The following is a 26,554-nucleotide window of genomic DNA, read 5'->3' as shown; positions in this document are numbered from 1 at the left end:
CCATCAGTTTGGTCTTTGCCTCGTTTATCTGCAATCCGAGGCTCTCTGCCGCCTGCTCGATCCCTTGGTAGGCTTCTGCTACATAGGAGAGCCGCAGACCAATGATATCTATATCATCAGCGTATGCCAGGATCTGGGTTGACTTATAAAAGATGGTTCCCGTAGTCTCCACCCTCGAGTCACGGATGGCCCTCTCTAGCGCCAAGTTGAATAGGAGACAAGCCCGTCCCCCTGGCGCAGACCCTTGGTGGTAGCAAAAGGTCCTGAGAGTTTTCCATCCACCCTCACCTGGCATGTGACGTTGGTCATAGTCATTCTAACTAGCCTTATCAGTTTGGCCGGGATTCCAAATGAGCTCATAGCGTCGTACAGTTTTACCCTCCCAGGTTACATACCTTCACCAAATACCCAAATTTCCTGATCCAATAGCCCCATAACTCATTTATTGTCTATAGTTATTATTTTTATTTTCCAAAAATAAAGTATAACCCAAACAAATGATACGCAAAGCGTGCTCACAACTACTATTTGTGCCGTTACAATCGTTGCAAGCCGAAAAGCTTTCGCAAATGGCAATTTTTCGCGCTGCTTTTGCACACGGAACCGAACCCCCATTGATCACATTTCGGTAATTTATTCATGCGGAAAGCATAATTCTCGCTTTATGAAACCAATTTACCAACACATCCATACCCCACAGGCCCCCCCACACACACACAAGCCCCAACCCTTTCATCTGCTTTCCTCTTTCTCCTCCGCATGATGCCATCCAAAGCTTTAGTTTTGCAAAAATAGGAACACAAACCAGGAACGTTTGGCCCTTTTTTGGCACTCCGGGAACCGGCACGCACACACACGTACACGCGCGGGACAAGGAGAACGGTCGGTTCGCGAGCCGGTGTTGTTTTGTTATGCTAACGATATTACGTCTGCAGCGGTATATTTTAATTTCGAATGTTATCGTTTCATATTGCAGGACTGAAATGGACCGCCACCCGTCCGCAAAGAAGAAGAACGCCGGGCCACAAACACGCACATACACACAAACGCAAGCGGAAACCAGCGGATGATTCAAACAAATCTGCCAGTTGGAAAGGATTTTCACCCGAAATGTGTGTTTGCTTAATAAACACGGAAAAAGCAAATCGAAGAAGAGAACATACATTCCCAACATTTCTCGTTTGTACTTTTGTGTTCATTTTGATTCACATTATAAAATCGCAAATTTATTTTTGCACAACTTCTGTTTTTTGTGGTTTTGTGTTTTCGGAGGGAGGTTCATGAATATGCTTTTTTGATTAAACATAAATACCTCTTTGTTGCAATATATCCTTACTCATGTCGAATTTGCGTTAATTTATGCCAAGTAACATGACATGTTAAAATACACAAAAACCACACAAAACAGGGCTGTGTTTGTGCTATTCCGCAATCAAAGTTTCATCCAGCTTATATAATCCTTCAGCCCAATCAGCCACAACATCTGTTGTTTCTCGCCGTGCAAAATCACATTCCGTCCTCGTTCCGATCATCTATTTGCGGAAATTGCGCTCCTCGAATACATATCGGGGAAATTGGGCAATCGGAAATTATAATAATATGCCTTTCCCCGGTCACCGATGATGACGATGAGACAGACAACAGGACCCGGAGAAAGGATCCACCCCACATTTCTCCAACACTCTTTCGTGCTACCCGCGAGCAAAGGAGAAGCGGCCAAAGCGCGAGAGTGTGCGTGTGCGGCCTTCTGTCTGTGAGAGTATTCGAAGAAGATATGACGATAATATCGTTAAAAAATAACGCCCTATCATTCAATAACCTTTATGGCTGCCGGGTTTAAAACTGCCAAAGCGCGCTGTTGGTACGTTGAACGATCGTTTCGTGATGCTGCATATGAATTGGTCGTTTATGGAGTGGCGCGTTTTTGCACCTTCATTTCTAGCTTTTTGCATTTTACAACCCCGGGTGAGTCTGACGAACCAATGCCCATGCCCATCACCATCATGCAGCATCTCGCGAGCGCTCGTTAAGCTTTGGTGAAAATATTCATTTAAATGGCCTGTCCCTGGGAATGGCTAGAAATTACATTGAAAGCAGCACAGCACCAGGTTATCGGACTGTTTCCAACGCTCGACGTCAGCTTGTTTGGTGCTTATTTTCAAATTTAAATTGCGATGCGAATTTGTGCTGACATTAGTATAACATTCGCCAAACCCGTTCCACTAATACACTGATTAAACAGCAAATTCTATGCTATCTAGTTTATGCATCGCTGGGCAGCGCGTTAAACATATTTTCCCTGAAACCTATTATTTTGCATCAACATGCAAACGAGTGGAAGCAGAATTTCTAATGTACATTTGAAACGTTTATTTATTCAAACTTGGCTCGGGCATGGCTGAGTTGAAGCAGCGACCACCACGACAGGAAGAAGTTGCATCGAACCAAATCATACAAAGCAGGGTTTTTCACTCTACCAAATGCATGCACAACTCGTCAAAATGTTTCTCGGTTGTTCTGTTTTGTTCATCTGTTTGACTGCTTTGTGACGCTAATATAATAAACAAATAAATAAAGACAAACTAAAAAGCAACAAGAAAAAACAGAACGGAATAAACAACCTGTGTTGGGGGGTAAGAGGTGGGACTTATCAACAGTGGTGTTAAATTTTGCACTTGACAGGGGGAACACCAATCAAAATATGCGCTAATTAACCGTGGATGAATTAAAACTAATGAATCGACTTCAACTAGTTGTGAATATTCTGGAATGTTGAAGAGCTCTGCATAATATGATAATTGTTTGTATCGAGTTAGAACCTTTTTTTATCTTCTTCATATATTCTGATAGATAATACATGCGCCAACCAATATGTTGTTGATTTATGTATTTTAAATAAATGAACAGCAGCATCGAATACATTTCAATCTAAGCAGTACAGGTATTTTTAACAAGTTACTATAAATCCACATGGAAGACATTTTTGTTAATTATTACCTCAACATACACAGAATACACTTTAATTTAAAACACTTAATCCACTTGCTAATGCTTTTAGCAGCATCCTACAGGACGAAAACATTAATGAAAACGGTTTAAACCGTACCGCAAACAGCGAGGGTGCGGTCTTATAGCTTCCAAATACTTTGTTAAATCCTTTCCCCAATTCCTGTATATTCCTCGACATCAAATACTTTACACCCCACGAATCCCACACCAGCAACAGCAACGCAGCCGCAAACGGCGTTCGACCGCAAAGCTGCACCAGGAGATGCAACAGAGAAAGGGGACGGAGAAAAAATGCATTTCGCTAGGCCACACTTTCCCGCGCTAAAGCTGCTTACCGCATTTTTGCTAAAGGAGAGATATGGGGATGAAATAATATTATTTACCCTCAAACAATAGCAATATTGCAAACAGGGCATAAGGAACAGTTGGAGTATTCTGGAATTTTTCACATTTTCGCGCCATTCCGCAAAGAGCCGCTGGTATATCGGGGTGTCATACACACCACAGGCAACAGCAAAACAGGACACACATTTTAACGGCGGCATATAGGCTCTGCACGGTGCACATTCTTTAATTTTCCCGGATGCGAAATGTTTCACATCGCAACAAAGTTGTTTAATTAATATTTTGTTATGAATATTTTGCATGCGCATTTCGATCCGAATTTAACGACCCTTTCGAAATCGTTTAACAAAAATCATGAATTTCATTATAATTGGTAATAAATTACACATAAACATTGCTCTGCATAATACCACGCATTCTAATGCAATCTGCGAGTAATTTAAACCCACACCACCGCATAACAAACACACTCACACGCGGCGCTGGTGAGAAGGGGGCACACGCCGGAGGGTTTCAAGGTTGTTGCGCGGCCGATCAGCTGACGATGACAATGTCAGCATGTGCGCGCACAGTCCGGCATCGCGTACTTTTACTATTCCTTTCGCTCCCTTTATCCTCACAACTCCCCCGCACACCACTGCGGTACCTTTCACCCACCCACACACTTTGCTTCCCTTGACACTCTCCACGCAGATGGTTCATTTCGACTACAGGGCGTAGTAAATTATCTTCCAGCGTCTGGGACGCAAGCGAACCTTTGGGGTTTCGAACCATTTCCTCCTCCACCCCGCATACAAACATGGTGGGGGGGGGGGGGGTGCTTGCGAGACAGACCGGTGCTGGGAGACGGTCGTTCCCCGAAGCGGGCGTGCAAGGTTAAACACGCTGGCAGCAGTGAATATAAAAATCTTAGAAAAACCGTTTTCCCCGTCTGCACGAGAGCAGACAATCCCCCCCACTCACTACGCTAGACGGAATGGATGCTTCGCGAGAGTGTTTGTATTTCTCACTTGATTTCTCTTCTCTTCTTTCTGACCGAATTTGTTCTTCACTGTATGCTTGATGCACGACGCGGGACGGCGTGAGTGTGTTAGGAATATGGCCTGCTTGTTTTTGCCTCCACATCACATCAACAATCAACATGACGGAGGCGTAAACAACTCTGCATGGCTTTAGTGAATGCTTTCCAAAGAGAAAAACCTTAAATAGATAAATACAATTCTAGTACATTTTTTACATATTATTTTATAAAGAATATGAGTTAATAAAAGGATTTAATTGCCCGTTCTAAAATTTAAGTGTACCCATTTTTTAATAAAACTTTATCAAATCGAAAAAAACACCATAGGTATGAAATGAAGTAAAAGAAAATCCTGTTGTGTGTATTCGCTATTGTGTCAGAGACTCCACTCCTCTCCGGGCGATATTGTTGTTCACTGCCAATCCAAGGCTGGGCGCCTCCACTAGAAGAGTACGACGCTTCCCTAGCAAAATGGCGCACGAATCCAAAACAACACAACAACCACGGCCAGCCTTTCAGCTTACAATATGTTAAAATTATACTTTAATTAATTTTTACTACCATGGAAAATATATGCTACAGGAAAGATATATAAATATGTTACACATTATTATCATATTTTTAATCCAATCAATTACAAAACAAACAAAAAACCGCATTATTTCCACATGGTTCTCGTAATTTAATTTGCTTGCGTTAAACGTCAAAAGTACAATTTCGCTCGAAAAATCCAGAAACTGTTAAAGCGAGCACCAGCAGCGTTCGTGGAAAAAAGAGTAGTATCAAGAGCGTGACGAGGGATTAAATTATCTCTATTTTGTTTTGCTAGAGTGTCATTTCCATTTCGAAAAGCTCGAGTTTTTTTTATAAGCGAATGTCATTCACGTTGGGTAATTTAATTTCCCAGAAAAAGGCTCATGTTTCTCCATTAATCAAACAAAAGGGACAAAAGAACGAATGTAGTATACAGTCGATATTTAACTACACAATGTTATCCAACAGTAATTTGTGAACAATGCTATTGGAATGCTTTTTGATTATCCAAATTCTGTTCTGTTGATTCATCAAACTGAGGGAAATGAGTTTGTAACGTGTTCAGAGTACCGCATTGAGCATCCACCCATTAGACGCAAAGCAGTTAGATTAACGTTTTGCTATAACAATCATCAGCAGCACCAGCTTGCCATTACAATAAATCACCCGCAATACATCACATAAATTGGGGTAGCTTGGCATATAGCGCTGGATCGATTATAGTAGTGGGAAAGTAATATAGTTTCTTGTTAAATTATACAAATACTTCCATATTCAAATGGAATATGAGCCGGCAGCAATATCAATGCAACCATAACCAAATCATAACTATTGGACCGTGTGGCACACGAATGAATGAAGTTGCAATTATTCATCTTCTCACTCCTTTTCCGTGCATTTCGAGCAATCGAGGGTTTCAATACTTCCAATTTACATTTCTGTTTGATGTGCATTCAGGCGCCATTCGGAAAATGTTATTTCGGAGTACGTACAGTACACGAGAAATGCGTACAGAAAATTAATATTTACGAAGAATTTAATAATCAACCCCGCAAATACCGGAGCTGCAGAGGTAACTTACCTTATTTTCCACACTGTCACACAGGTTGCCCTTTTCGGTGGCATCAAACAGCTCCTGTTTGATGTTTTCCGGCAGCAGTGGAAGAAAATCGTTCATCGTATCGGAAAGCTCGTCCGTTTCCATGTTGCCCCCTGACGCCGCCATAAGACATTCAACAAGGGGGTCCCCCCGTTTGCACAACGGATTTGATGGAAGATTCACCACTATTCACCGCGTTCTTCAATCACACACTGAGCACAGCAACAAGAAGAAGAATAAAAACAAAACACCTCACTCTGGCCGTTCACTCCCGGCCTACTGCGCCTTTGTAGAACAGCCTTTTTATTCTTGCTTCTCCGTTTCCCTTGGCTCTACCTTCAGGCCCTTCAGGGTTGTACTGCGATGGTTCTCTTTATCGATGCACAAAACACCACCACTACCACCACACTAACTAGAGCCGCCTTTCACCTTTCCTGCTATATTCGAAGAAAAACTTAACAGAAAAGAAAACAACATTAAGTTACACACCTACAGCATACTTTCACTCGCCACACACACACACACACACAAAAACTACCACACCGGTTTCACAGATGCAGGGCGGCAATGTGTTGTTAACGGCATGCGGAGAAAGGAAGAAAGAAAGCAACTAACAACACATCACTTTTACACCACACCAGCTTTTGCAAATGCAGGCCACGGTTCGACCTACACGCACACACACACATATAAACACACCGTTACGCGCTGTGAATGGATGACGCCAACCGGCGGATTTATTTTCATGCAGCGTAGTGTGGTGCATCCACCCACACACTCACACACACACACAAACAGATACCAGGATTTGCCTGACGTGGAAAAAAAACTAGATCCTTTTGCACCACCACCTTGCTTCGTACGGCGTTAATCCTTGCTGGCTACCAACACACGCACACAGCGCTCCCGAACGCCTTCACACCATTAGAAAAGCCCTCACACGCACAGCACGCTTGCCCTAGGAGTGTTTGTGTGGCTATTGTTGTTGTTGTTGTATTTTGTGATGTTGCCGTACCAGAGAGACCGCATGCGACTGTGCGGTGCTGGCTCGCGACTGAAGAAAAGCATACAAAAGAACGGCCACCACAGTGGCACGGCGGCGCTTGCTATGTTGCCGTTCGCATCGTACACACACACTCACACAGCGACGTACACACGCACTGACAGCTAGCAGCACACTACGGCAACACAGCACGCGCAAACCCCGAAACACACACCTATATCTACGCGCTTACATCGCGTTCGGCCGCTGTTGATTTGTTGTGCGTGCGCCACTGTCTCGCCATTTGCCGGCGAATTCACTGCTTGTGGACGGTGGTTTTGGGTAGCAAATAAATGTCGAGCAAAATAACACACAACCCTGCGCTCAAACGCACGTCGAACACGCTCCACACGCACGCACACAAGCACAGCAGCACACGCAAAAGCACGCAGGCCGGTGAGAGCAACTGTCCGGGGAAAATGGCCGCCCTGCTAGCGCCCTCGGGCAAATTGATTGTTCCGGATGGCGACTGCGGTGCGCAGCACAGCGACCCGTTTTCCCGAAAAGCTGCCTGCCGAATGACCTTGGGCTACAACTCCAAAACGCGCGTCTCTTGTTGATGTCAGCTGTGGGCACGAATTTAGAACACCAGTGGCACAGCAAAAGAAGAAAAAAAAACAACAACCACACACAATCCAATACTTTTCTATTGCGTTGTTAGGTGCGAATTGCTGTTCGCCGATGCACTCACACACAACACCTACTTCAAACAATGCCAACCCAAACACACAACCCCAGGGGTGTTTTATGGACTCAGACCTCACATCACACGCGTAGTACGGCAGCATATTTGGGCTGCATTTAAGATGGTTTGCTGCTAAACACTCGACATTTTCCCAAACACACATGCTTCCTTCCTTTTTCTATGCATTCACTCACATTCACAATCACACATACCTCGTCATAGCCGTAAAAACATAACCAAGCGAAGATTTTATTTACTGCCACAATAAAAACTCACATCGACGGTAGCTTTCCGCGGTAGCACGGTCCGATCTCGGGCGAGTGTAAATTTGTTGTACCAAATCCCGCTGCTCGCTTCCCGTCTGTGTGCGTCTGATGTTGCGAGCGATGATGATTGGCCCAGCTAGCCAAGCTCGACGCGGTGACAGCTGTCAGTGGCAGAATCAAGATTACCCAACGAAACTTTCGATTTTTGTTTCAGAAAATAAAAAAAAAACGTGTTGCAGATTGATTTTATTAGCAAACCCGATCCAATTTGATGTTGTGCGAGCATTCAGAATATTTTTTCACTCCAATTGACAAACTTTTTGCAGTTTGTTGGTGCATGTCATTTACATACACCTTGGTTTTTGAACGAAAGCTAATGTCTGCCAAGGTATACTGAGAGAGGTTAAACTTGACGCTTGTTTCGGCTTTTGCTGCATGGGCTTAAAAAAAAGAAACAACAAATTGTCGTGTTGTTTTGAATTTCGTTTCATTATTTAAATAATTGTAATGCCCTCCCATGCATTTGATTCAAGATATTTTTATTCCCAAACATACACAGCGAATTTTAAAAAAAGTGCTTGATTTATTACAATAATTGACCACACCATAAACGTTACAATTGAGTTCAGCACGTACGCGTATCACATCCCACCATACTCTTCAACAAACACGTTTACCCCGACGCAGGACGTCTGCAGCACCGGCAATAGCTCGATTCTAGACTTTTCATCCGCCTCCTGCACCGCCACCTCCTTCACGAAGGGGAAGTTCTGCAGGCGGGGATCGTTACCGATCCTAACGTACGCCGATTCCGTTGTGTGTAGCAAAATTTTGAACTTAACGTCCGCACTCTCCGGCAAGCGCTTTAAATTCTTCATACGAGCATCCAACGCCAGCAACGACTGTCGGAGCTCTTCCTCAAACGCACTCATGTTTTCATCGCTCTCCCTCGCCAGCCGCTGGTAGTCTAGGTTGAACACGTAGCTTTCCAGGGGATTGTCTTCCTCCTCGAAGAGGATCACTTCCAGCCGTCGCACCTTGCGGTTTCGTAACATTTCTCGGACAGCTTTTAACGTTTGCGCGATGTAGTCGTTCAGCGCGCTGTAGATGGAAATGTACACCGGGATGTTGTACGCCTTGCGGATGCGAAATATTGCCTCCGGGTAGAGTTTGCGCTTGTACAGGATGGAGTTGATGTAGATCTCCATCATCTCGACGATGACGTCTATTTCTGCAAACGAATAAAGCAACAATTATCACCTTCGATCCATTGCAAATTGCGGTGTATCACGGTTTTTACCCTGCTTTTCCGTAGCTGTGGCCATTTTGGCGCCCTTGTTTGCATTTGTTGATGTTTCGGTATGTTGGGTGTGTTTGTTCACGATGACATTTACAACCTCCCCACTCCCCAGCACACGCCCGTCTGTTGTTTACCGGCCATGATTTGTTTTATGCTGCACAGGCAAATAATCGAAATACCTTCGCATATCTATGGTTACGAGACAATTTTCGGACTGCCATCTAGATTGCCAATATTGCAACAATCATGTGAAACTTTTACGCACAGCATATGTAGTACTTTGCATGCATTCTGATGTTTATTCCATCTTCATTTTTAAATCCAACCAATTTCACTTCAACCACAACGCTCTTTCCGTTCTTCACGCTACTCTACTGTGGCCCTGTGTGATCGACGTTTGGCCATTTGCATTTGCTGATTGATTTTTGTTCGGGAATTGACATCGTAAAGCGGCAACATACGTCTCTTGCTGTTCGGTTGGATGTGCTTTGAGGGAACATCAATGTAGAGAAATATATTTTGCTAGCAAATGTGTGTGTGAGTGTGTGTCGGTCAAATCGTTGAGTAGTGTCGGGTCCAGTGTGTGTGTGTGTAAGTGTGTTTTTGTGGCACTAATTCCTATTCCTAATCATGTATCCAACTAGTTATTGTTCTCGGGATGCAGGTTTGATATATTTTGTCTCTCCATTACTCTACTGCTCAATGGAAACTCCAAAAAGGACCAGAACTGGGTTCGAAAAAAGCACTCGATCGTATCGATCGTCACAAAGCAGCGATCAAACCCAAACACAGGCTAACTAACAGACATTCCACAGCGATAAGAGGTTTTAGAATTTCAATCGTTATTTCAATTCATATTTCTATCCTACGGTATGCACTGGTAATTGATCCTTAAGCCAGATGATAAGGAGAAGAGAATATCTAGTGATGATGCCGAACCCTGTTGGGCTAGCCCGTGCTTCCATGTGCGGTGTCCTAGTTCATAATTATTATCGAGCGAAAGAGAGTTCAAAGGTACGTACAACCGTTAAACCACTTGCTGTTGTAACAAGCGTACATTATTATGGCTATTAAAGACTGCGAGAGAAAACGGTGTGCGAAAAAGAAGCGCCTTGAAGGCGCGCGCGCGCGTGTGCAGGTGACTTAAGACGGTAAAAAGTAGAACGAACCCGACCTGGGACGACCTTTTACAGCTTGATCTTGTCGGCCAGCGAACACGACAGTCCGGTACCGTCCGGCTCGACGTTGAGCGACTTCACGACACCGTCCTCCAGCACCATCGAGTAGCGCTTGGAGCGCAGCCCTCCGAGCGGCGGCAGATCGGCCCCGAGCTCGAGCGCCTTCGTGAAGGCGGCGGCCGGGTCGGCCAGCATGCGCACCTTGCCGGTCGCGTTGTGCTGCTTACCCCAGGCCGACATCACGAACGGATCGTTCACAGACACGCACACAATCTCGGTAGCGCCGGACGATTTCAGGTCGCCCGCCTTCTCGACGTACCCGGGCAGGTGCGTCTTGGAGCAGCCGGGCGTGAAGGCGCCGGGGACGGCAAACAGGATCACCTTCTTGCCGGCGCACAGGTCCGCCATGTTTACCTTGTTGGCGGGTGAATCCTCAAACAGGTCGATCGAGGGAATCTTGTCACCTTCCTGCAAAAGATAAAGAAATACATACGTTAAAAGCTGCCACTCACAGCAAAACATACAACACACACAGTGCAGGGCTAAAATCAGTGCAAACATAAGAAAAACGCGCCAACCCTGCTGCGGGCTGGAGATATATCGATTTATCACGGACCATTTACCTTTGCCACAGTGCCATTATGTCATTTCACCACAAAAAGGAAACGTGCTGGGAAGACGTGGTTTATGAAATATAGATTGCTGCTGTCCTTCGCCCCGCACCGAACAATAATCTACCCATTAATCCTACACCTTTATGCGCTCTCGGTGGCATATGCCCTTCGCTCGCCAACTAAGATTATCTTCAACCATCCTTAGCTCTCTGGGCGTCCAGCCGTTGTACGTAGAACGCAAATGAGGGGGTAATACATATTTCATGCGGAACCCACCGGCTCTAAACGACCGTCCAACGATAGTGGAAAGCGACACACACACACACAACCACACACCTCACCAGACCTTCCTTCCATCGGCTCGTCGGATCGTTGAGGTTGCTTTTTAATGAATCGGAGTTTGTGGGGTTTCGCTTGTTACATCGATTTTTGCCTTCTACACGGTTCTAATTTCCTCTCTATCCCTATTTTATGGGCGCAATCGAATGGCTATCAATCCCTCCTCCACCCCCACCCCTCTGTTATTATATTCTTACCCATTGTCCGGCTCGTAAGTGCTTCAGGCAATACAATACATTTAGCCAGAACCGTGTACAAACTTGCTGAATAATTGATTTCTAATTTTAACGTTTAGCTCCTTGTTCGTATTCTCCTTTCTTCCTGTGCCTGTGTGTGACCTTCTCAAGTGTAGTCCTATTATCTTCTCCATCTTCTCAACAAAAACACACTTCACCCGGCAGGGTGCGTGAGGATACACCTTTCCGTAATGTTATTTAAATGGCGTTAAGATCCACTTACCACGCCCGCAAGTCAGCACATGTGATTGAGTAATAAGATTTAAGGTTTTAGCATTTCCAACAACCTTTTGCTGAAACAGGAAAAAAACCTCCTATAATGGTCACCAATGATACCAATGAGACAAAGAAGTCCCAACAAAACAAATGGTCAAATTGGCCCGTAAAACCGTAGGCATTCTTCTACATGGTAGCCTATAAGCGAGAGTTGCTACTGTACTTCTAAACTCAATTAAAAGCCGTTCTAGGAATGGTAGAAGTTCCACTGCGCACCTTCGACTAGAAAAGGTAAAGTTATTCTAGTCAAATTAGCGAGTTGATCAACCGTTGCCCCCAGTAACCCTAACATCCTTTCCCACACTCTCTCTCTCACACACACATGGGGCTCCTGAATCAACAAATAGTAGTGTACCCACCGCATGGGTTGGAAAATTCATCGAGGATGCCATGGAGCGAGGGGACCATCATCAGGGAGGCATAAAAAGAACACAAACGTTGATTCTATTTACCGACTCAACACAGCCGGAATGAAGGTTAAACAACCGAAACAGTATCGTCCACCGAGAAAGGGGTACAGAGAGAGAGAGAGGGTGGGTATGTTGGGGGTTAAGATAATATTCATCCATTCCATACAAACTTTCAGGGGTTTTTGGTAGCGTTCGCCGTACAAATTGGGCTTCGCCGTAGGACGGGACGGGTGTAAAACAACACACAAAACCCAGCAGCAGAAAGAAAAGCATACAATATTCAACCTCAAACGATACGTAGCATAACTTTGAATATCTCCCACTGCCCACACCACCTCCGCCCATCGTTTGCGGCAACATCGGGTGGAAATTTCCCAAACGATAGGCACCTAGACTCAATGTGCTGGAAAATTCCAGCCACATGTGTGGTGGTGGTGGTGGGCGTGCGTGTGATGTTGCCGCGGCTTGTTGCTTTTCAAGTGGCCACCACCAATGGTGCTTATCATTCGAAACAAATGCAGAACGGAGTCGTTTTACAAACAAAACACAACTACGGAAACTTCCGCTTCTAACGAAGTACGTTACAAGCTTCTAGTAGTCAGCCCGATCCTTTTACAGTTGTTTTTTTTTTTTATGTGTGAAACTGAACAGCAGTACCAAGCACACGGAGCTGTGCTCAATATCAAGTTGCCAACCAGCTGAAGAACAAGCGAGGCATCATAAATAACGAGAATGAACAAAACACACAAAAAAAAAATGCCCAGCTACAAATACTCCCGCGGTGTACGCTCGTTAGTATCGATCGTCGAGGCGTACGTGCGAATTATTCGACCATCCTGTGCCAGTACTGGGACACCTTCTTTTCGTCCTTCTCAGCCATTTCATCAACAACACGGGTAAGCACACACAGGCAACAAAAAAAACAACACGGCCCCATTTCTGCCCGTTCTAGAAGGCATATTTGCATTTGCCTAATGGCAAACCAAACAACAAGCAACGCGGTGTGTTACGCTCATCATGCATCAGCGAGCATAAATGCAAATGCACCTCAACCGACGACGACGCCGCCGCCGGCTGGTTTTGTCATCCGTGTCGTTTGAAGAGTGTGCTCTTGGCGGTTCATTAGAGGCCCCACAAGAGGAGAGGTTTTAAAGTGTCGCACGGTAACCATGGTTACTATCAAAGCAAAGGTGATTTGCAGTGCTTTAAGCGAATGTAGTGTTATAAAATACAAACTCCACGCTTTTAGACACAAAAACAGCACACAACGTTCGAAAATAGCGATTGGAGAGTGGCTCCTATTCCTTTCCATTTTAAAAGTAAAATAATTCATTAACCCCAAGTTCACGGTCAGCTGAACTTAAAGTTCTGAAAGCGACACGCTGTGACGTTCTGCACCAAGCATTACGTGGCATCAGATCGTTTCTGATAGCTTTTGCTGCCATCAACCACACACCGGAAGCAATACCGGAAGCCTGGCGTGGTATGAAATGAACATAAAAATAACATTAACCATACATAAACACACTCACACGCCGAAAGAATCCTCCGATCTCAATCATTCTATGATCCGCTCGCGTGTCGTCGTCGCCGACACGGCAAATGAAACTCCATTACGGCGATCGCGCGCGCGTCTCATCCAAAAAACCGTATTATGTAATTTATGTTTGCTGATAATCTACGCCGCTAAGGGCCACCAGTGTGTGGGGCCATATCACACTACCGCCCGAACCCGATAATTGCTTCTATGTTCTCCCATCCACCCGGCTTCGCTTTGTTGCCTTACCTTAATTTGCACCATCTTCGACGTGTGGAATGTAGCAGCAGCGTTCAGCAACACGGGACGTCCGCACTGGTTCAGCACAAAGGAGTTTTTGACGACGGCACACGACGAACGCACGAACGAATGCATCGAGTAATCGCGCGCGCACACACCCGCAAGCAGCAGAGGGAACAAAACCGGATTTCGGTACGCGTGGAACGTCAGCGAGTGTGATGGAGGTAGGCAGGCAGGCCGCGTGCTGGAGAGGTTGAGGGCGATGAAGGGCGCGCGTAATCGAGAGGGTCCTTATCTGTGAGACCAACAACAGACAAACACATACACACACAAACGCTGCCGGTTCGGTTCTGCAACGAAAAAGGGCGAAGGATACCTGCTGTAAAACGAACATTTATGTGCTTTCCTCATGTATGTGTGCGTGTGGGTACGCGAGGCAACGTTTCGTGTTGGTGGAGAATCAATTTTCCGTCGAACATGCCGGCGGAAAGATGCCGGCCATGATACGGAAAGAGAAACACAGACACGCACTTTTCACCGCTCTTTCCCCCCGTATTGAATAAAACCCTTTTATCGGGCTATTATTTGCAGCTGATGTTTTTCAATTTACTCGGGAATCGTACGCGGAAGATTTCTCCTTGCATAAGCAACAGAGTGGCCGTTTTTAAAGCGGTGATAATGAAAAGCAGACAATCAAAGGCAATGGTTATCTCTTTCCGGGGGGTTTGCGGTGCAATTTAGTGGAGTTTATTGAAAGGGGATGAAAATATAGTTCACCTGTTTTACGCCGATTTATTGTGGTTTCCACTTTATTGTTGCACAACACCTGCACAATGTTATTCACGGCAAATCGCTCCTTGACAGCAGGCCACAGTGGGCTATTTGGGAGCAATTGAGGACACATTTTTTATTCAAATGTTTGAGCGGGTTTTTAAAAATGCCTTATCAAATACCAGCCTTACGAAGTGATTTGTTTCTGGAAACATGAGAAATATGTTAGAAATCCATTTTTTCCTTCAAAAATAAAGGATAATTAAAAAAATCTCTTTTGCTGTCAATTTTCTTGACCGGCTGACCTCCCTACCGTGCTACCAAAGTAAACAATCCAACAAAACAGCCGGTGCTGCTCAGCTGTCAACACATTGTTTTTCTGGATCGCTCTCACACATTCTAGAAACTGCAGCGCCGCATACCTCTGGACGAAACTCGCAACTAATGCGCCTCTGGCGGTGTGATATTACCAGCAGTAAGTAACGGATTGACCACAGTGCATCCGATCCCATTCGCCAGCTAACAGTTTCCCCCGCACTATCCCTACCAGATGGATGACACGGAAATTGAACTGTGCCCGCGCATTAGCACGGTGTCGAAGGACGGGCATGCGGATGATCCCGGCCAGCAGGTGAAATCGAACGCCATCGTGCGCTTTTCGATCGTGCAGAGTACGGTACCGTTCGGTCGGCTCAAGTGCAACACCAATCTCAACATGCCACCGTCCAACTGGCTGAGCAATTCGGCCAACTCGTACGGACTGGGACAGTTCCTGTCCCACCAGGCCGGTTTCAGCAGCTTCCGGATGGCGAACATGTTTCCCGATTGCGTTGGCGGCGTGGACGTGGTGTCGGACTCGGAAAACATCAAGCGTCTGCTCAAGCTGCCGTACTCGCGCAAAAGCGTCATCTCGATGATTGTACATCGCATCGAAAACACGCTACTGATCGACGAGTTTGACGTGGCCAAGTATCTGCTGCTGCAGGAGGAAGCCGAATGGCACTGGTTGCGCTCGTTCATCTACGAAAACATTCTGAAGAGTCTGAACGACAGCGAGCGGAAGCTGTTTCTGCATCCCAAAACGCGCGAAGCATTTCAGCAGAAGTATCTCACCTCCAAGTTTCTGTACCACAGCCTGCAGACGGGGGCGGAACAGGAAGACGCGACCGCAAAAAGTGAGCCGCACGATGTGATACTGAACAATTGCGCACCGTACACGCCACTGCCCCACGCCGGACCGCTGCTGCCCGAGCCGACGGAAGAGGAGCACTTTCCCGATGCGCAGCAGAGAAATCACATGTTCAATCGCAACGTGATCTGGACGTTCGAGGACATCCGGATGCTGATCGGGACGGATCTGCCCATCTTTGGTGGAGCGAATCGGCCGTGCATAAGCCTACGGCTGCGCGACGAATCGAAACCGATCAACGTGCTGACCGGCATCGATTACTGGCTGGACAATTTGATGTCCAACGTGCCGGAGGTGGTCATGTGCTACCATCTGGATGGTATCGTGCAGCGGTACGAGCTGATCAAGACCGAGGATCTGCCACGGTTGGAGAATTCCGAGTTTTCTCCCCAGCTCATCCGCAACGTGGCCCAGAACATTCTCGCCTTTCTGAAGGCGAACGTCACCAAGGCGGGCCACACCTACTGGCTGTTTAAGGCGCGCAACGATGACGTTGTGAAGCTGTACGATCTGACCACGCTGTGCGAAGCGCACGACGGGGGCGGAACCACGTCAGAAGAGGATGGAACGGCCAAAAAAGGGGATACGGAGGAACTGTCCTCCAAGCAACCGGCGCCCACCGGTACGGGCAAGGTTGGGGAAGAAAACAATCCCACCAGCCTACCGCCGGGTGGACAGAATCCTTTCACCGTGCCGGTAGCGATGTTGCTTTACACCGTGGCGAGAAATATGAAGAATTCCGTCGAAAATGGCACTGTGTCGGCGTCGAAAGCGGGTGCCATCCGGACGCTGCTGAACAATTGCATCACCCTACTGCCCAAGGAAAAGTATCCGCAGATTGTTACGTCCTCACATTACATTCTGTCCGATTTGCATATTCCAGCGGACACGGATCCATGTAAGTTAAACGACAGATAGAAATTGTGTTCCATTTTAGACTTACTTGCTTTGTGTGCTTTGTGCCACAGGTTCACCCAAGTTCAACACTACGATCGACGAGGATGAAGACGACGATGTTGGCTATCTGTGCGGTGAGCGCAATTCCACGCCCTCGGAAAACGGGCTGGACGAGACGGAGGATGAAGCGCCAGCGGCTGTGAAGGAGCAGGAAGGGCAGCGGGAACCAACAGGAGGCGGCGTAAAGCTGGAAGCAGCCATCCAGAGCATCAAAGATACGCTCAAAGAGTACAAGGTGGAGGAGCGATTGGGCAAGCATCACAACTCCCGTCCGGCGCCACTGCTCTGCAGCACGGCGGAACGGTGCAACATTGCGCTGCAGCATATCGTGGACGGATTGCAGTGCCTGCAGTACTTCGACAACTACGAGGAGCAGAAGCAGCGCGAGAAGGAAAAGGAAGCCGAACGGCAAAAGATCGTCCACGAGGAGACACACCCAAACATGGCAAAGTCGGACAATGCGATCCCGCTGCCGTACCAACCGCTGCGCCCGGAGCCGTGCCCGGTCGATCCGGCAAAAATCATCCCGATGGGCTGGAAGGAAGGGTGCGCGGATGCGCAAGAGGAGAAGGATTCGGAACGGAACGGAAAGGCGGGCAAAAAGCGCTCGAAGCGTAAAGACGCGGAAAAGCAACGAAAGGGCGGCGGCAGCGGCTCGAACAAGCCGGATGCCGGTCCCGATCGTGCCCCGGAGGCGGACCCGCGGGCGCTTTTGCTGAAGGGACAGATCGGTGTGATTAAATCGTGGAACGTGCACTTAAAGATACTGCTGTTCGAGAAAGCCTGCCTCGTGTATGCGACCATGGCAGAGCAAGAGTACGCACAGCAGCGATACGGAGCGACCTTGCGCTATCTGTACTCTGCCATCCGCTGCCAGCAGGTGGTGACAAAGCACATCTCGTGCGTATCCTCCCAGCTCGGCAACTTGCTGGGTCGAGCGGGCGATTGCTTTTTCCAGCTCGCCAAAGATTGGGATCGGATTGGGGAGCATCTGGCCCAGTTTGCGGCCCAGCATCCTCTCGATCAGCTGATTATGGACGAGCTAGTGAAGGATATTGGCAGCGAGGTGGAAAACACGCTGCCCGTGCCGACCGAAAACATGGAACAGCTCATAGTGACCAGCTGCGGCTGCTACGAAACTGCCATTGCCGTGGCGACCAAGGACGAGGACGAGCTGCGGCGCCGGCTCGGCAGCGTTCGAAACGAGCTCGGCGTAAAGTATATGCACTGGGCGCAGGAAGAGTATCAGAAGTACGTGGAACAGACGGAGGACGGAGCGCTCGATTCGACGGAACCGTTGTATCAGCTGTTGACGAAGAAATCGTACGATTCGCTGCAGAAAGGCATCGCGTTGTTTGAGGCCGTCAACGACACGACGAATCTAGCGTTTCTCCTGTGCAACATGGGCCGGTTCATGCGGTTCCGGGCACACATTCATCTGGTCGGCGAAAAGTAAGACTTGTGTTGCAAACTTTATATCTTTTTTTGTTATTTACCTTGTTAATGATGTTCTCTTTCTTTTGTCTATAGACCGAACAATGTGACTGCAATGAAGAAATTCTACCACGAAGCATTTGAATACTACCATCGAGCGCTCGGGATTCTCGGTTCGCGCAAGGATTATCCGGACATGTGGTCGTTGGTTACGTGGGAGCTATCTACTGCCACGTTTAATCTGGCCAGGCAGCTGCAAGATCACAACGTCATTCCGGTCGACGGACAGGGAGGCCAATCGCAGTCGCAGGAGGAAGTCGAGCAGGAGGTGGTTGAAATGCTGCAGCGAGCGTTGAAACTGTGCGATCAAGACAACAGCGGTCCCAAGCAGGTCCTGTACTCCTTCCGTGCTGGTCTCATTCACCATCGGTAGGTGTTTCACGAGTAGCTTTGGAAAGTTTCTTTTATGTTTTAATGCTTCCCTTTCTCTCTCTTTTTTACAGTATTGCATCATACCACCACATGTCGTACCGATCGACGGCCGTTGAACATCGCCGTAAAACATCCCTGCGACTCACAAAGCTCCACTACGAAAAGGCTGCCAACATCTTTGAAAGCCTCTCGGAACCGCAGGAATATCTGCAGATCCAAATGGAACGCATCGCGCTGCAGGAGTACCAATGCGAACAGGCATCAGCATCGGCCGCAAAAACGTCCCACCTGCTCGGTGCCTTGTCCCTCTGCAAGCAGGCATATCCGCTAATCGAACACCTTGCCATCACAAAGCCACACGCCGTCGACGAGCCACCGACTGGCACGGCGGACGGTGGCAGCAGCAGCAGCACCAATGACGGTAACGCTGGCGGCTACGAGGAGCTGCAGAAGCTGCTGGAGCTGTTCGAAAAGCGGCTGCAGGTGATTTTGCGAACGCTCACGAAGCTGTCGCTTCAAGCGGCCGGCGACCAGAAGGACCCCACGGCCACCCATTACAAAGCGCTGTTCGCGGTGGCCTTACAGAAAAAACCGGCCCAAGTAGCGGAAGATGTTCCGCCGCCCAAGGGTGGCGGTGAGGCCGGTGCAGTGATCAAAGAGTATGCCTTGCACCTGTCCAACGTTTTGCGGCAGATATGTGATCTCGATCGCGACCACGAAGCGGTAGCGCGGCGGACAGCAGCGCCGCGATAAACGGGCCCGGCGGGCAGGGCGGGTGTCTAAATTGTTGTGAATGAAATGCTTCCCGTTACTCGTTTTGCCGCCGCCGCTGTGTTGTGAAGTACGATTCATGTTTGTCGTGTTTTGTTTTTTACTGAAATAAACTCCGTACAATATCCGTACAACCGCGCTCTGTTTTAACGAGTCCGAAAACGCCGTCCTTGCTGTGACCCAGTTTGTTGTCAAACGACAGTTTTCTAATTACCGTCGACAAAAATAGGTACATGGCTCGTGCGTATCAAAATTAAACACGACAACAAACCGTTTATCATGCCGTCTTGCGGGGGGGGGGGGGGCGACTGTGTGTTCTTCAGTTCCTTGCGTCCGTGTTGTTTTTAATTTGATGCGTCTAAAAATTGTGACCTTCGTGTGTTGTTTTTGCGATGACAAATTTTCTGTCCGCGTGTTTTGTTCCCCCTGTAGAAAACAAACACCAATTTTTAATTCAATGTCTCATTATTTTCCGAATTTACTTGTTGACATCTTTTCCTTACCCGCGCCTATTATTAGCGTATGACGATGCGAAAGAAACGCATAATTTAGGCACTGCAATAAATCAAAAGCAATGTTTCTAGAATTTCATTTTACAGGGATCTGAATCAAGGCAGGATGAAGCAATGTGGTGAAATGAGGTACGATAGGATACTGTTACAACAATCGAAAGTTTAAAACAATTACTCTATCACTATCCTTAAGGTAATCGCAAGGGCGTTTCACTCGCTGTACAGCTTGGTGATTGACCTTTGGCACAGATCCCAACGGGCACAATCCTTCACTAGTAGTAGCAGTTTCGATTGACCACAAACCTCCAAGTTCATTGCCATTTGCCCAACGGTCGCCTCATCTCATGCCCGCCTCAAGATGGCAAGACGTTACACGGGACATTTCAATGTCGTACGGCGCACTCTGTTTTTAAATTCCTTCAATGAAAGGGAACTGCCCGCCGCCGTAGTCCGAAAGAAGACATTTTGGCAACCGTGTTCAGTGGGACTGTTTGTGCTGTTGGGAGAGTGAGAGGATACGGGATTAAGATCATCCACCGTACCCCGTGTATGGGACGGTTGTCTATTTTTACATAAACGGCTCAAGAACGGTTAAGCAGCGTCTTCTCTGAGGGATGACGACTTGATATTGTTTGGTTGGATGGATTGGTGGTTGGCACATATCCCCACCACAAAATCGTTCGTTGCGTCGGTCCGGAAATGGCCAGCCGGACCGTAGGAACGCCAACCGATCGGGCAGTTGAGTCGCATCCTTCGACGGATACACATCACCACAGTTAAACAAGCAACTCATTGACAAGGTTTAGTAGTTCTCCGTGATTCGTTAAGATCCAGCATGGGTAAAGGCAAGGGTGGCGGTTCCGGTGGTGGTGGTGGTGGCCAGCCGGGCGGTGGTGTAAGTAGAGTTTACTGAGACTCGGACGCCAGCAAGTACCGTTCGTGTTACTCTAGTTCGAACGTTGTTTCAGAAAAAAGGCCCTGCAGGTGGTGGCGCCGCCAAGGGTGGAAATGACGCTAAAGGTGGTGCTGGCGGTAAAGCAGCAGACAAGGGAACCGGAAAGAAGGGTGGTAAAAAGTGATGGGATGGATTTCCTCGGACAGCAGCTCACCCCGACCTACTTCCGGAAGCGATAACAGCAGCGGATTCGGCCGGCCAGCGAAAGGGAGCCCCTTACGAATTCGAATTGTGATTTGGACTGTGAACATTATTATTCAAGCGTTTACCGATGTATTTATTGTTGGCTTTTTCCTGCGTGGCGCAAGCACTCGTACGCGGGGTTTGTGCTTCGAAACGGAACAAAACAACTACAAAAGACAAACTAAGCAAACTAGCACGCTAGCTAAACTCAAACCAGTACTCAATAGACACGAAACCAATCCGCTGCTGTAGTATTTTTTCCATCTCTTTCGCTATTCAACCACCTCTCATCGTATCCACCGCACATCTTTCACTAGGACGACGAAAAGAGCACCTTCTCTATCTATGGTTAAGATTTGTTTTATATTACTTTCCTCGCAAGTGAATATACATTTAAAAGCTTTCAATGGAAATAAAAGAAACAAGCTATTCAAATACTACTACCTTGTTGCATTGGTGATTCATTCTTCCCAACTTACTTTTATCGGAACCAATCCTTATCTAAGCCGAAGAAGGCAGCCGCACCCTTGGCATAGTTCTGTGCCGTACCAGCAGACGTACTACTGCCACCCGCAGTGGCCTCTTTGGTGGATTGTTTCGTAGTCCCAGCAGCACTGTTACCACTGCTACTGCCGAGAGTTGCTTTTCCCGATTCACCGCCACCGGATGCGGACTTTCCGTTCTGTTGTTCCTGCAAACGAGAGGGCAAAGCGTGCATAAGTTTGGTGTATTTGGCCATTCAAGCAAGACGGTATAATTTTAGAAGCATTCGCACATGCACGCTTACGCGACGCGATTTTGTCAGCGAGCCAACATGGGGAGAGTAAAAAGCCACAAACTGTTATTCCAACGAACTTAGCAACACGATTGGAATTAGTTGTAGAAAGGGATTAGTACATGAAATATGGAGGAAATTAGGTAAAATTTAAAGGCGCAATATTATTAACACCCCCCAGAAAAAAGACACTCATAGAAACACTTTCACACACTCAAACACAAAAACCTTCACCTTTGAGAAGGCGTCACCTTCAAATGATGAGTGACGAATACTAAGTTGAGAATGTAAAGGGCTGAAATAAAAATAATCTTCTTATAGGTACGCTCTTACAGCTATCGGGACCGACCATCTCACCTAGCAGAACGTAAATCATTATGCCATACCTTTAAACTATCGCCTCCCAGTGAAGCGGTCGTCAGTCCACTCGAGCCCGCTGTAGCCGAAGCGGTGTCCTTGCAAACTACCGGCAGCAGCGGGAACCACACCATGTTCAGGCTGTTCGAGCTGAGCGTAAGGATGTTTGGGTTTTTGTCCAACGGCTCCGTCCCTGCCCCGCTGGGACCCACAATCGTGCCGAGCTGCTCGCTGTGACATATGAGTGCGCCCAGAAAGTGCTGCAGCTTCAAGATAGATCGTTTCACGTTCGCGTTCAGATGGCCATAAAACACGTCAAAATCGAACGGATCGATGTACGATTTGAACCGGCCCACCAGTTCGTTGAAGCGCTCGTTTAGCTGCTTCTGTTCGCGCCCCATCAGCAGCAGCTGCAGGAAACGAACGTCGAGATAGTACTGCAGGGCTAGGGATTGGTTTTGCTGCACGAATTCCGTCCCGGCCAGCACGTCGTAGTGCTTTAGCAGCATCGTTGCGAGCCGCTCCACGATGTCGAGCATCGTCGGGCGCGGAATGGTCTGGGGGATGGCTTCGTTCAGCAGCTCGTACACGTGATGGAGACACTTCTGCACCGGGAAGCTCGGTTGCGACGGTACACGAATGGTCGATTGAATTGGTTGATTGTTTTCATCGTTCTCCTCGATCGTAACCGTCTCCCAGACGGGGAAATCGTTCAGCAGCGCATCGTACCCGACGTCGGCGGAGAGTGTGGGCCACCGTTGCTGGAAACGTTCCACCCACAGCGTCCAGCACTGCAAACTCTCATCCTCGAGCAGCCCGGCCACCTTGGCCCATCGCTCCGGATCCTCCTCAGGCATGGCGACGGTCGATGAGGATGTTCGTCCCGCGTGCCAACTATCCGCCAGACCGATCGACGTGGGAATGAAACATTCACGCAGCGCCGGACAAAGCTCCCGGACGGCGGTGAGAAAACGGGCCAGCAGTGCGTACCGTTCGGCGGTCGGATCAAACTCAGCTGACTTGGTGGCCGTTATCAGCTCGGCTACACCGTCCACGCAGCACTGCCGGAAGTAGGCCAACATTTCGTCCACCTCGGACCGTGTTGAGGACGAAAGAAACGAACGAACGTCACGGGTTAACGTTTGCAGACGCCCGTTCAGTGAGCCGATGAGTGCAACCAGTGCCGGCGTGTACCCGTGTGCCTTCATGAGCAGTTTGCGGGTGGATGGATTCGATCGATCGAGTGCAGTTTCCAGATTCATCGGCACGTCGTCGAGCGATTCCTTCCACACGAATGCTTTCAAATCGCCCGGATTGCCGGCCAGCAATTCCAGCAAGTCCGCGCGAGTTTTCTGCACCGTTTCGGTCCACGCTGACTTTATGATGCTTTGCATGCGATCGTTTATGAGTCGCTGGTAGAAGGTGGCGTAGAAATCGGTCCCTTCCGATAGTCCTAGCTTTGCGGTGACGGCACTCCAGTTGGACGGTTTATCCAGCGCGATAGCCTGCCTCTTGATATCATGCAGCGTTTTTATCGACGGCACCAGACTGACCAAGCGTTTCAGCCGACCGGCAACTGTCGTTTCGATGCTGCGCAGAAAGGCGCCGACTGCAGTCCGCACGTTCTCTTCCGCCAAATCGATTCGCTCCAATCGGGGCCGGAACTTTGCAATCATTTCCGGAACCATCTGCATAATCATCGGATCCTCCGACCGTATCAATCCGATCGTTGGTGCCGCTTTATCCCCGGTAATGTGCTGTAGCTCGCGCTGAAACCCTCCCTGAGCACCGTCCGCCTCCGCAGTGCCGTCGTCGACGAAGCACTCGTAAAACAGGCGCACCGTACCGATCAACACCTTCAAGCTGGCCAGCAGCTTATCCTTCACCTTCTCGTACACGGTTTCATTTTCATCCAGCACGTCGAGGAACGCTTTCGAGCGCCGCTCAGTAAACATGGACAGGGTCTGCTCTACCGGACATGACTCCAGCAGCAGCCAGCTGGCCAAGCTCTTGGAAGCCACCGCAACCGACAGCTCCTCGCGGCCCAACGACTCCCGGCACGCTGCCTCGATGGTGAAGAAAAACTGGCTCAGCACTTGCCACTGCTTGGCGGCGACGGGGAATTTGCGCATCGTTTCCCGCTCCGTGTCCAGGCTCAACCCCGTCGAGATGTGCCGGGCAAAGATGAACAGCTGCGTCGCCACGAAGTAGTCCTCCCGGTCGATACGGCTCCAAATCATCTCGGGCAGGCTGGTCAGCAGCTTAATCTGCACAATCACACCGTGAAAGTTGTGATCGCGGTGCTTCTTCTGCATCCGCTGGTAGTCGGTGCCGGTGCGAAAGCCAATCAGATTGTGATCGTTCAGCTGCTGACAGCGGGCCGTGATGCGGTCGACATTGCCAATGATGGAACCGGCCGTTTGCTTCATGTCACCGATCGTATCTGCCGCCTTCAGCAAATCACGGTAGCGTTCGCTGCGAGGGGAATGGAAGAAAATGCAATAAATAATATAAAAAGAAACAGGCAACGGTGCACGGCCAACACACATACCCAACCATCGTGCGAAGTTCCTCGCGCTTCAGCTCAATCTCGTTCAGCACCCGCTTGTGCACCAAATCGATTTCGGCTACATTGTGCTGCTTGAACAGTTGATCCACATCGATGTTCAGTAAATCTAAGCTCTTTGCCATTCTGGTGGCGTCCAAACTGGCAATCGGTCCAATCCACTTGCTCGGGATGCAGAGGGTTCCCAATTTTCTATTGCCAACTCGTCACTCCGCCTACTGGTGTATGTGTGACGAACGATGTGATCACAACAAACGCACCACTGACGTCGGCTGTCTCTGTATCTCGGTCAAGGTTTATAGAGAGTGAGGTGATTCAAAATAATGCATCTAGGAAATTTCGCAACATGCACTTTTTTATTATTTTACCGCTTCTTCATCTTCTAGTCTACATTGCTGGCCAACCATATTCCCACGGCTAATCCCATGCACGGCAAAACTGTGCGTGTCATCGTGATAAGATAGGAATGATGAGGGCACACCTGTTTCCAGCGGAAAAAAGGCATCCAATCGCCTCTCGAGTGAGGATTATATTTTGTGCAACAAAGCAGAAGAAGACGGCGAAGCCTTCAAGAGATGAGTCGCTCGAGTGCATCACTTAATCGTGCAAATGCCGATAACCTTTCCCGCATGTGCCTCATCGAACAGGCAGTCCACGAGGAATTGGCCGAGATCGAGCTTGGAGATGGACCGCGAATGGCCGGGCGCTTTGTCGTAGGCGGTGGCAAACTCGGCCTGAGGTTCGTCGGCAATGTGCGGTGGCAGCACGGCCCGGTACTCCAACCCGCAGCCCTTCACCGTCTCCAGCATGCGGCGGTGCTCCCTGTTAATGTTGACAAAGATGGCCGGCACCTTGTCCGGGTCCATGAACAGGAACGACGACAGACAGACGGAAAACTTCTTCAGCGAAGCTTCCTTCATAGCGGCGATGATGTTCGACATGCCGTCCGACATTGCCGTGGTTGGTTTGAGATCGTTGCGCGTGCCAAGCACTACACAGACCAATTCCTGACCGGCGACCGCTTTCTTCACGTCCTCCACGTTCGTTACATCACCCTGCACCAGCTCGACCTTTGCTTTGAAATCTTCCGGAACGGTCGCCTCGTTGCGCACCAGCAAACGAACGGACAGCCCTGCAATGAAACCAATTGAAGATGCAAATTAGCTTCGGTTTTGCAGCTCCCCCCAGGCCTTCCGACTCAGCCGCTTCTTACCCTTTTTCAGTGCGTACCGAACCGCACATTGGCCGGACATGCCGGTGCCGCCGAAAAAGACAATTTTCTGCATCTTTTGTACAACAGTAGAACCGAGAGGTGAGACTAGAACAATCGTATCCAAAATTACAATCACGGCTGTAGTGCTTCGCGGTGTCGAGACTGAATAAATATTGCTTTTTATTAACAGCCGGATAACGAGGGGGCAGTAGAATGCGAATGCAAACACGGCTCTAGCGGCAGGTCGGCTCATCGAAGAACGCGTTCATGGCAGTGACTTGACAGTTGAGCGTTTGGTTGCCAAGCAC

The 26,554-nt window shown here is 48.3% G+C and overlaps 6 protein-coding genes across 12 annotated transcripts in view; 1 reads left to right on the top strand and 5 right to left on the bottom strand.

Annotated features, from left to right (window-relative positions):
* Positions 1 to 8,125, bottom strand: part of LOC120948014 (transcription intermediary factor 1-alpha) — a 41,023-nt gene extending 32,898 nt beyond the window's left edge. For 2 of the 5 annotated variants that reach the window (XM_049611117.1, XM_049611121.1), the window contains exons 1-2: positions 7,948 to 8,125; positions 5,991 to 6,462 (exon numbers count right to left, since the gene is read on the bottom strand). In XM_049611117.1, the coding sequence (XP_049467074.1) occupies positions 5,991 to 6,134 (144 nt within the window). In that variant the 5' untranslated portion in view covers positions 6,135 to 6,462; positions 7,948 to 8,125. The other 3 variants (XM_049611118.1, XM_049611120.1, XM_049611119.1) reach the window with 3 other exon arrangements.
* Positions 8,126 to 8,545: 420 nt separating this feature from the next.
* LOC120949542 (DNA polymerase zeta subunit 2) lies at positions 8,546 to 9,454 on the bottom strand. The gene is made up of 2 exons (XM_040366912.2): positions 9,302 to 9,454; positions 8,546 to 9,232 (listed from the first exon to the last, which is right to left on the bottom strand). The coding sequence occupies exons 1-2, from the start codon at positions 9,324 to 9,326 to the stop codon at positions 8,643 to 8,645; spliced, it is 615 nt and encodes a 204-aa protein (XP_040222846.2). The 5' UTR covers positions 9,327 to 9,454; the 3' UTR covers positions 8,546 to 8,642.
* A 118-nt stretch (positions 9,455 to 9,572) lies between these two features.
* LOC120949543 (peroxiredoxin-5, mitochondrial) lies at positions 9,573 to 15,027 on the bottom strand. Its single transcript, XM_040366914.2, has 3 exons — positions 14,909 to 15,027; positions 14,141 to 14,481; positions 9,573 to 10,947 (listed from the first exon to the last, which is right to left on the bottom strand). The coding sequence occupies exons 2-3, from the start codon at positions 14,264 to 14,266 to the stop codon at positions 10,489 to 10,491; spliced, it is 585 nt and encodes a 194-aa protein (XP_040222848.1). The 5' UTR covers positions 14,267 to 14,481; positions 14,909 to 15,027; the 3' UTR covers positions 9,573 to 10,488.
* Positions 15,028 to 15,191: 164 nt separating this feature from the next.
* On the top strand, positions 15,192 to 21,775 carry LOC120949578 (erythroid differentiation-related factor 1). 2 transcript variants are annotated; one of them, XM_040366967.2, is made up of 6 exons: positions 15,192 to 15,377; positions 15,453 to 16,989; positions 17,060 to 18,500; positions 18,579 to 18,911; positions 18,986 to 21,092; positions 21,173 to 21,775. In XM_040366967.2, exons 2-5 carry the CDS (start codon positions 15,453 to 15,455, stop codon positions 19,665 to 19,667), a joined length of 3,993 nt encoding a protein of 1,330 aa, XP_040222901.2. In that variant the 5' UTR covers positions 15,192 to 15,377; the 3' UTR covers positions 19,668 to 21,092; positions 21,173 to 21,775. The 2 variants fall into 2 exon arrangements, with proteins under 2 accessions (XP_040222901.2, XP_049462506.1); XM_049606549.1 differs by having other exon boundaries at positions 21,166 to 21,775.
* Positions 21,680 to 25,405, bottom strand: LOC120949580 (conserved oligomeric Golgi complex subunit 1). Of its 2 annotated transcripts, XM_040366973.2 has the most exons (4): positions 25,019 to 25,405; positions 22,497 to 24,942; positions 22,345 to 22,405; positions 21,927 to 22,026 (listed from the first exon to the last, which is right to left on the bottom strand). In XM_040366973.2, exons 1-3 carry the CDS (start codon positions 25,156 to 25,158, stop codon positions 22,385 to 22,387), a joined length of 2,607 nt encoding a protein of 868 aa, XP_040222907.2. In that variant the 5' UTR covers positions 25,159 to 25,405; the 3' UTR covers positions 21,927 to 22,026; positions 22,345 to 22,384. The 2 variants fall into 2 exon arrangements, with proteins under 2 accessions (XP_040222905.2, XP_040222907.2); XM_040366971.2 differs by lacking the exon at positions 22,345 to 22,405 and having other exon boundaries at positions 21,680 to 22,026.
* A 112-nt stretch (positions 25,406 to 25,517) lies between these two features.
* On the bottom strand, positions 25,518 to 26,430 carry LOC120949584 (flavin reductase (NADPH)). Its single transcript, XM_040366977.2, has 2 exons — positions 26,247 to 26,430; positions 25,518 to 26,165 (listed from the first exon to the last, which is right to left on the bottom strand). The coding sequence occupies exons 1-2, from the start codon at positions 26,317 to 26,319 to the stop codon at positions 25,627 to 25,629; spliced, it is 612 nt and encodes a 203-aa protein (XP_040222911.2). The 5' UTR covers positions 26,320 to 26,430; the 3' UTR covers positions 25,518 to 25,626.
* Between the last annotated feature and the right edge of the window lie 124 nt (positions 26,431 to 26,554).

The sequence above is a fragment of the Anopheles coluzzii genome, chromosome 2 (genome assembly GCF_943734685.1).
Source record: "Anopheles coluzzii chromosome 2, AcolN3, whole genome shotgun sequence".
Lineage (NCBI taxonomy): Eukaryota > Metazoa > Arthropoda > Insecta > Diptera > Culicidae > Anopheles > Anopheles coluzzii.
Note: the sequence above shows the minus strand (reverse complement) of the source record. Positions and strands in the feature narration are given on the sequence as shown.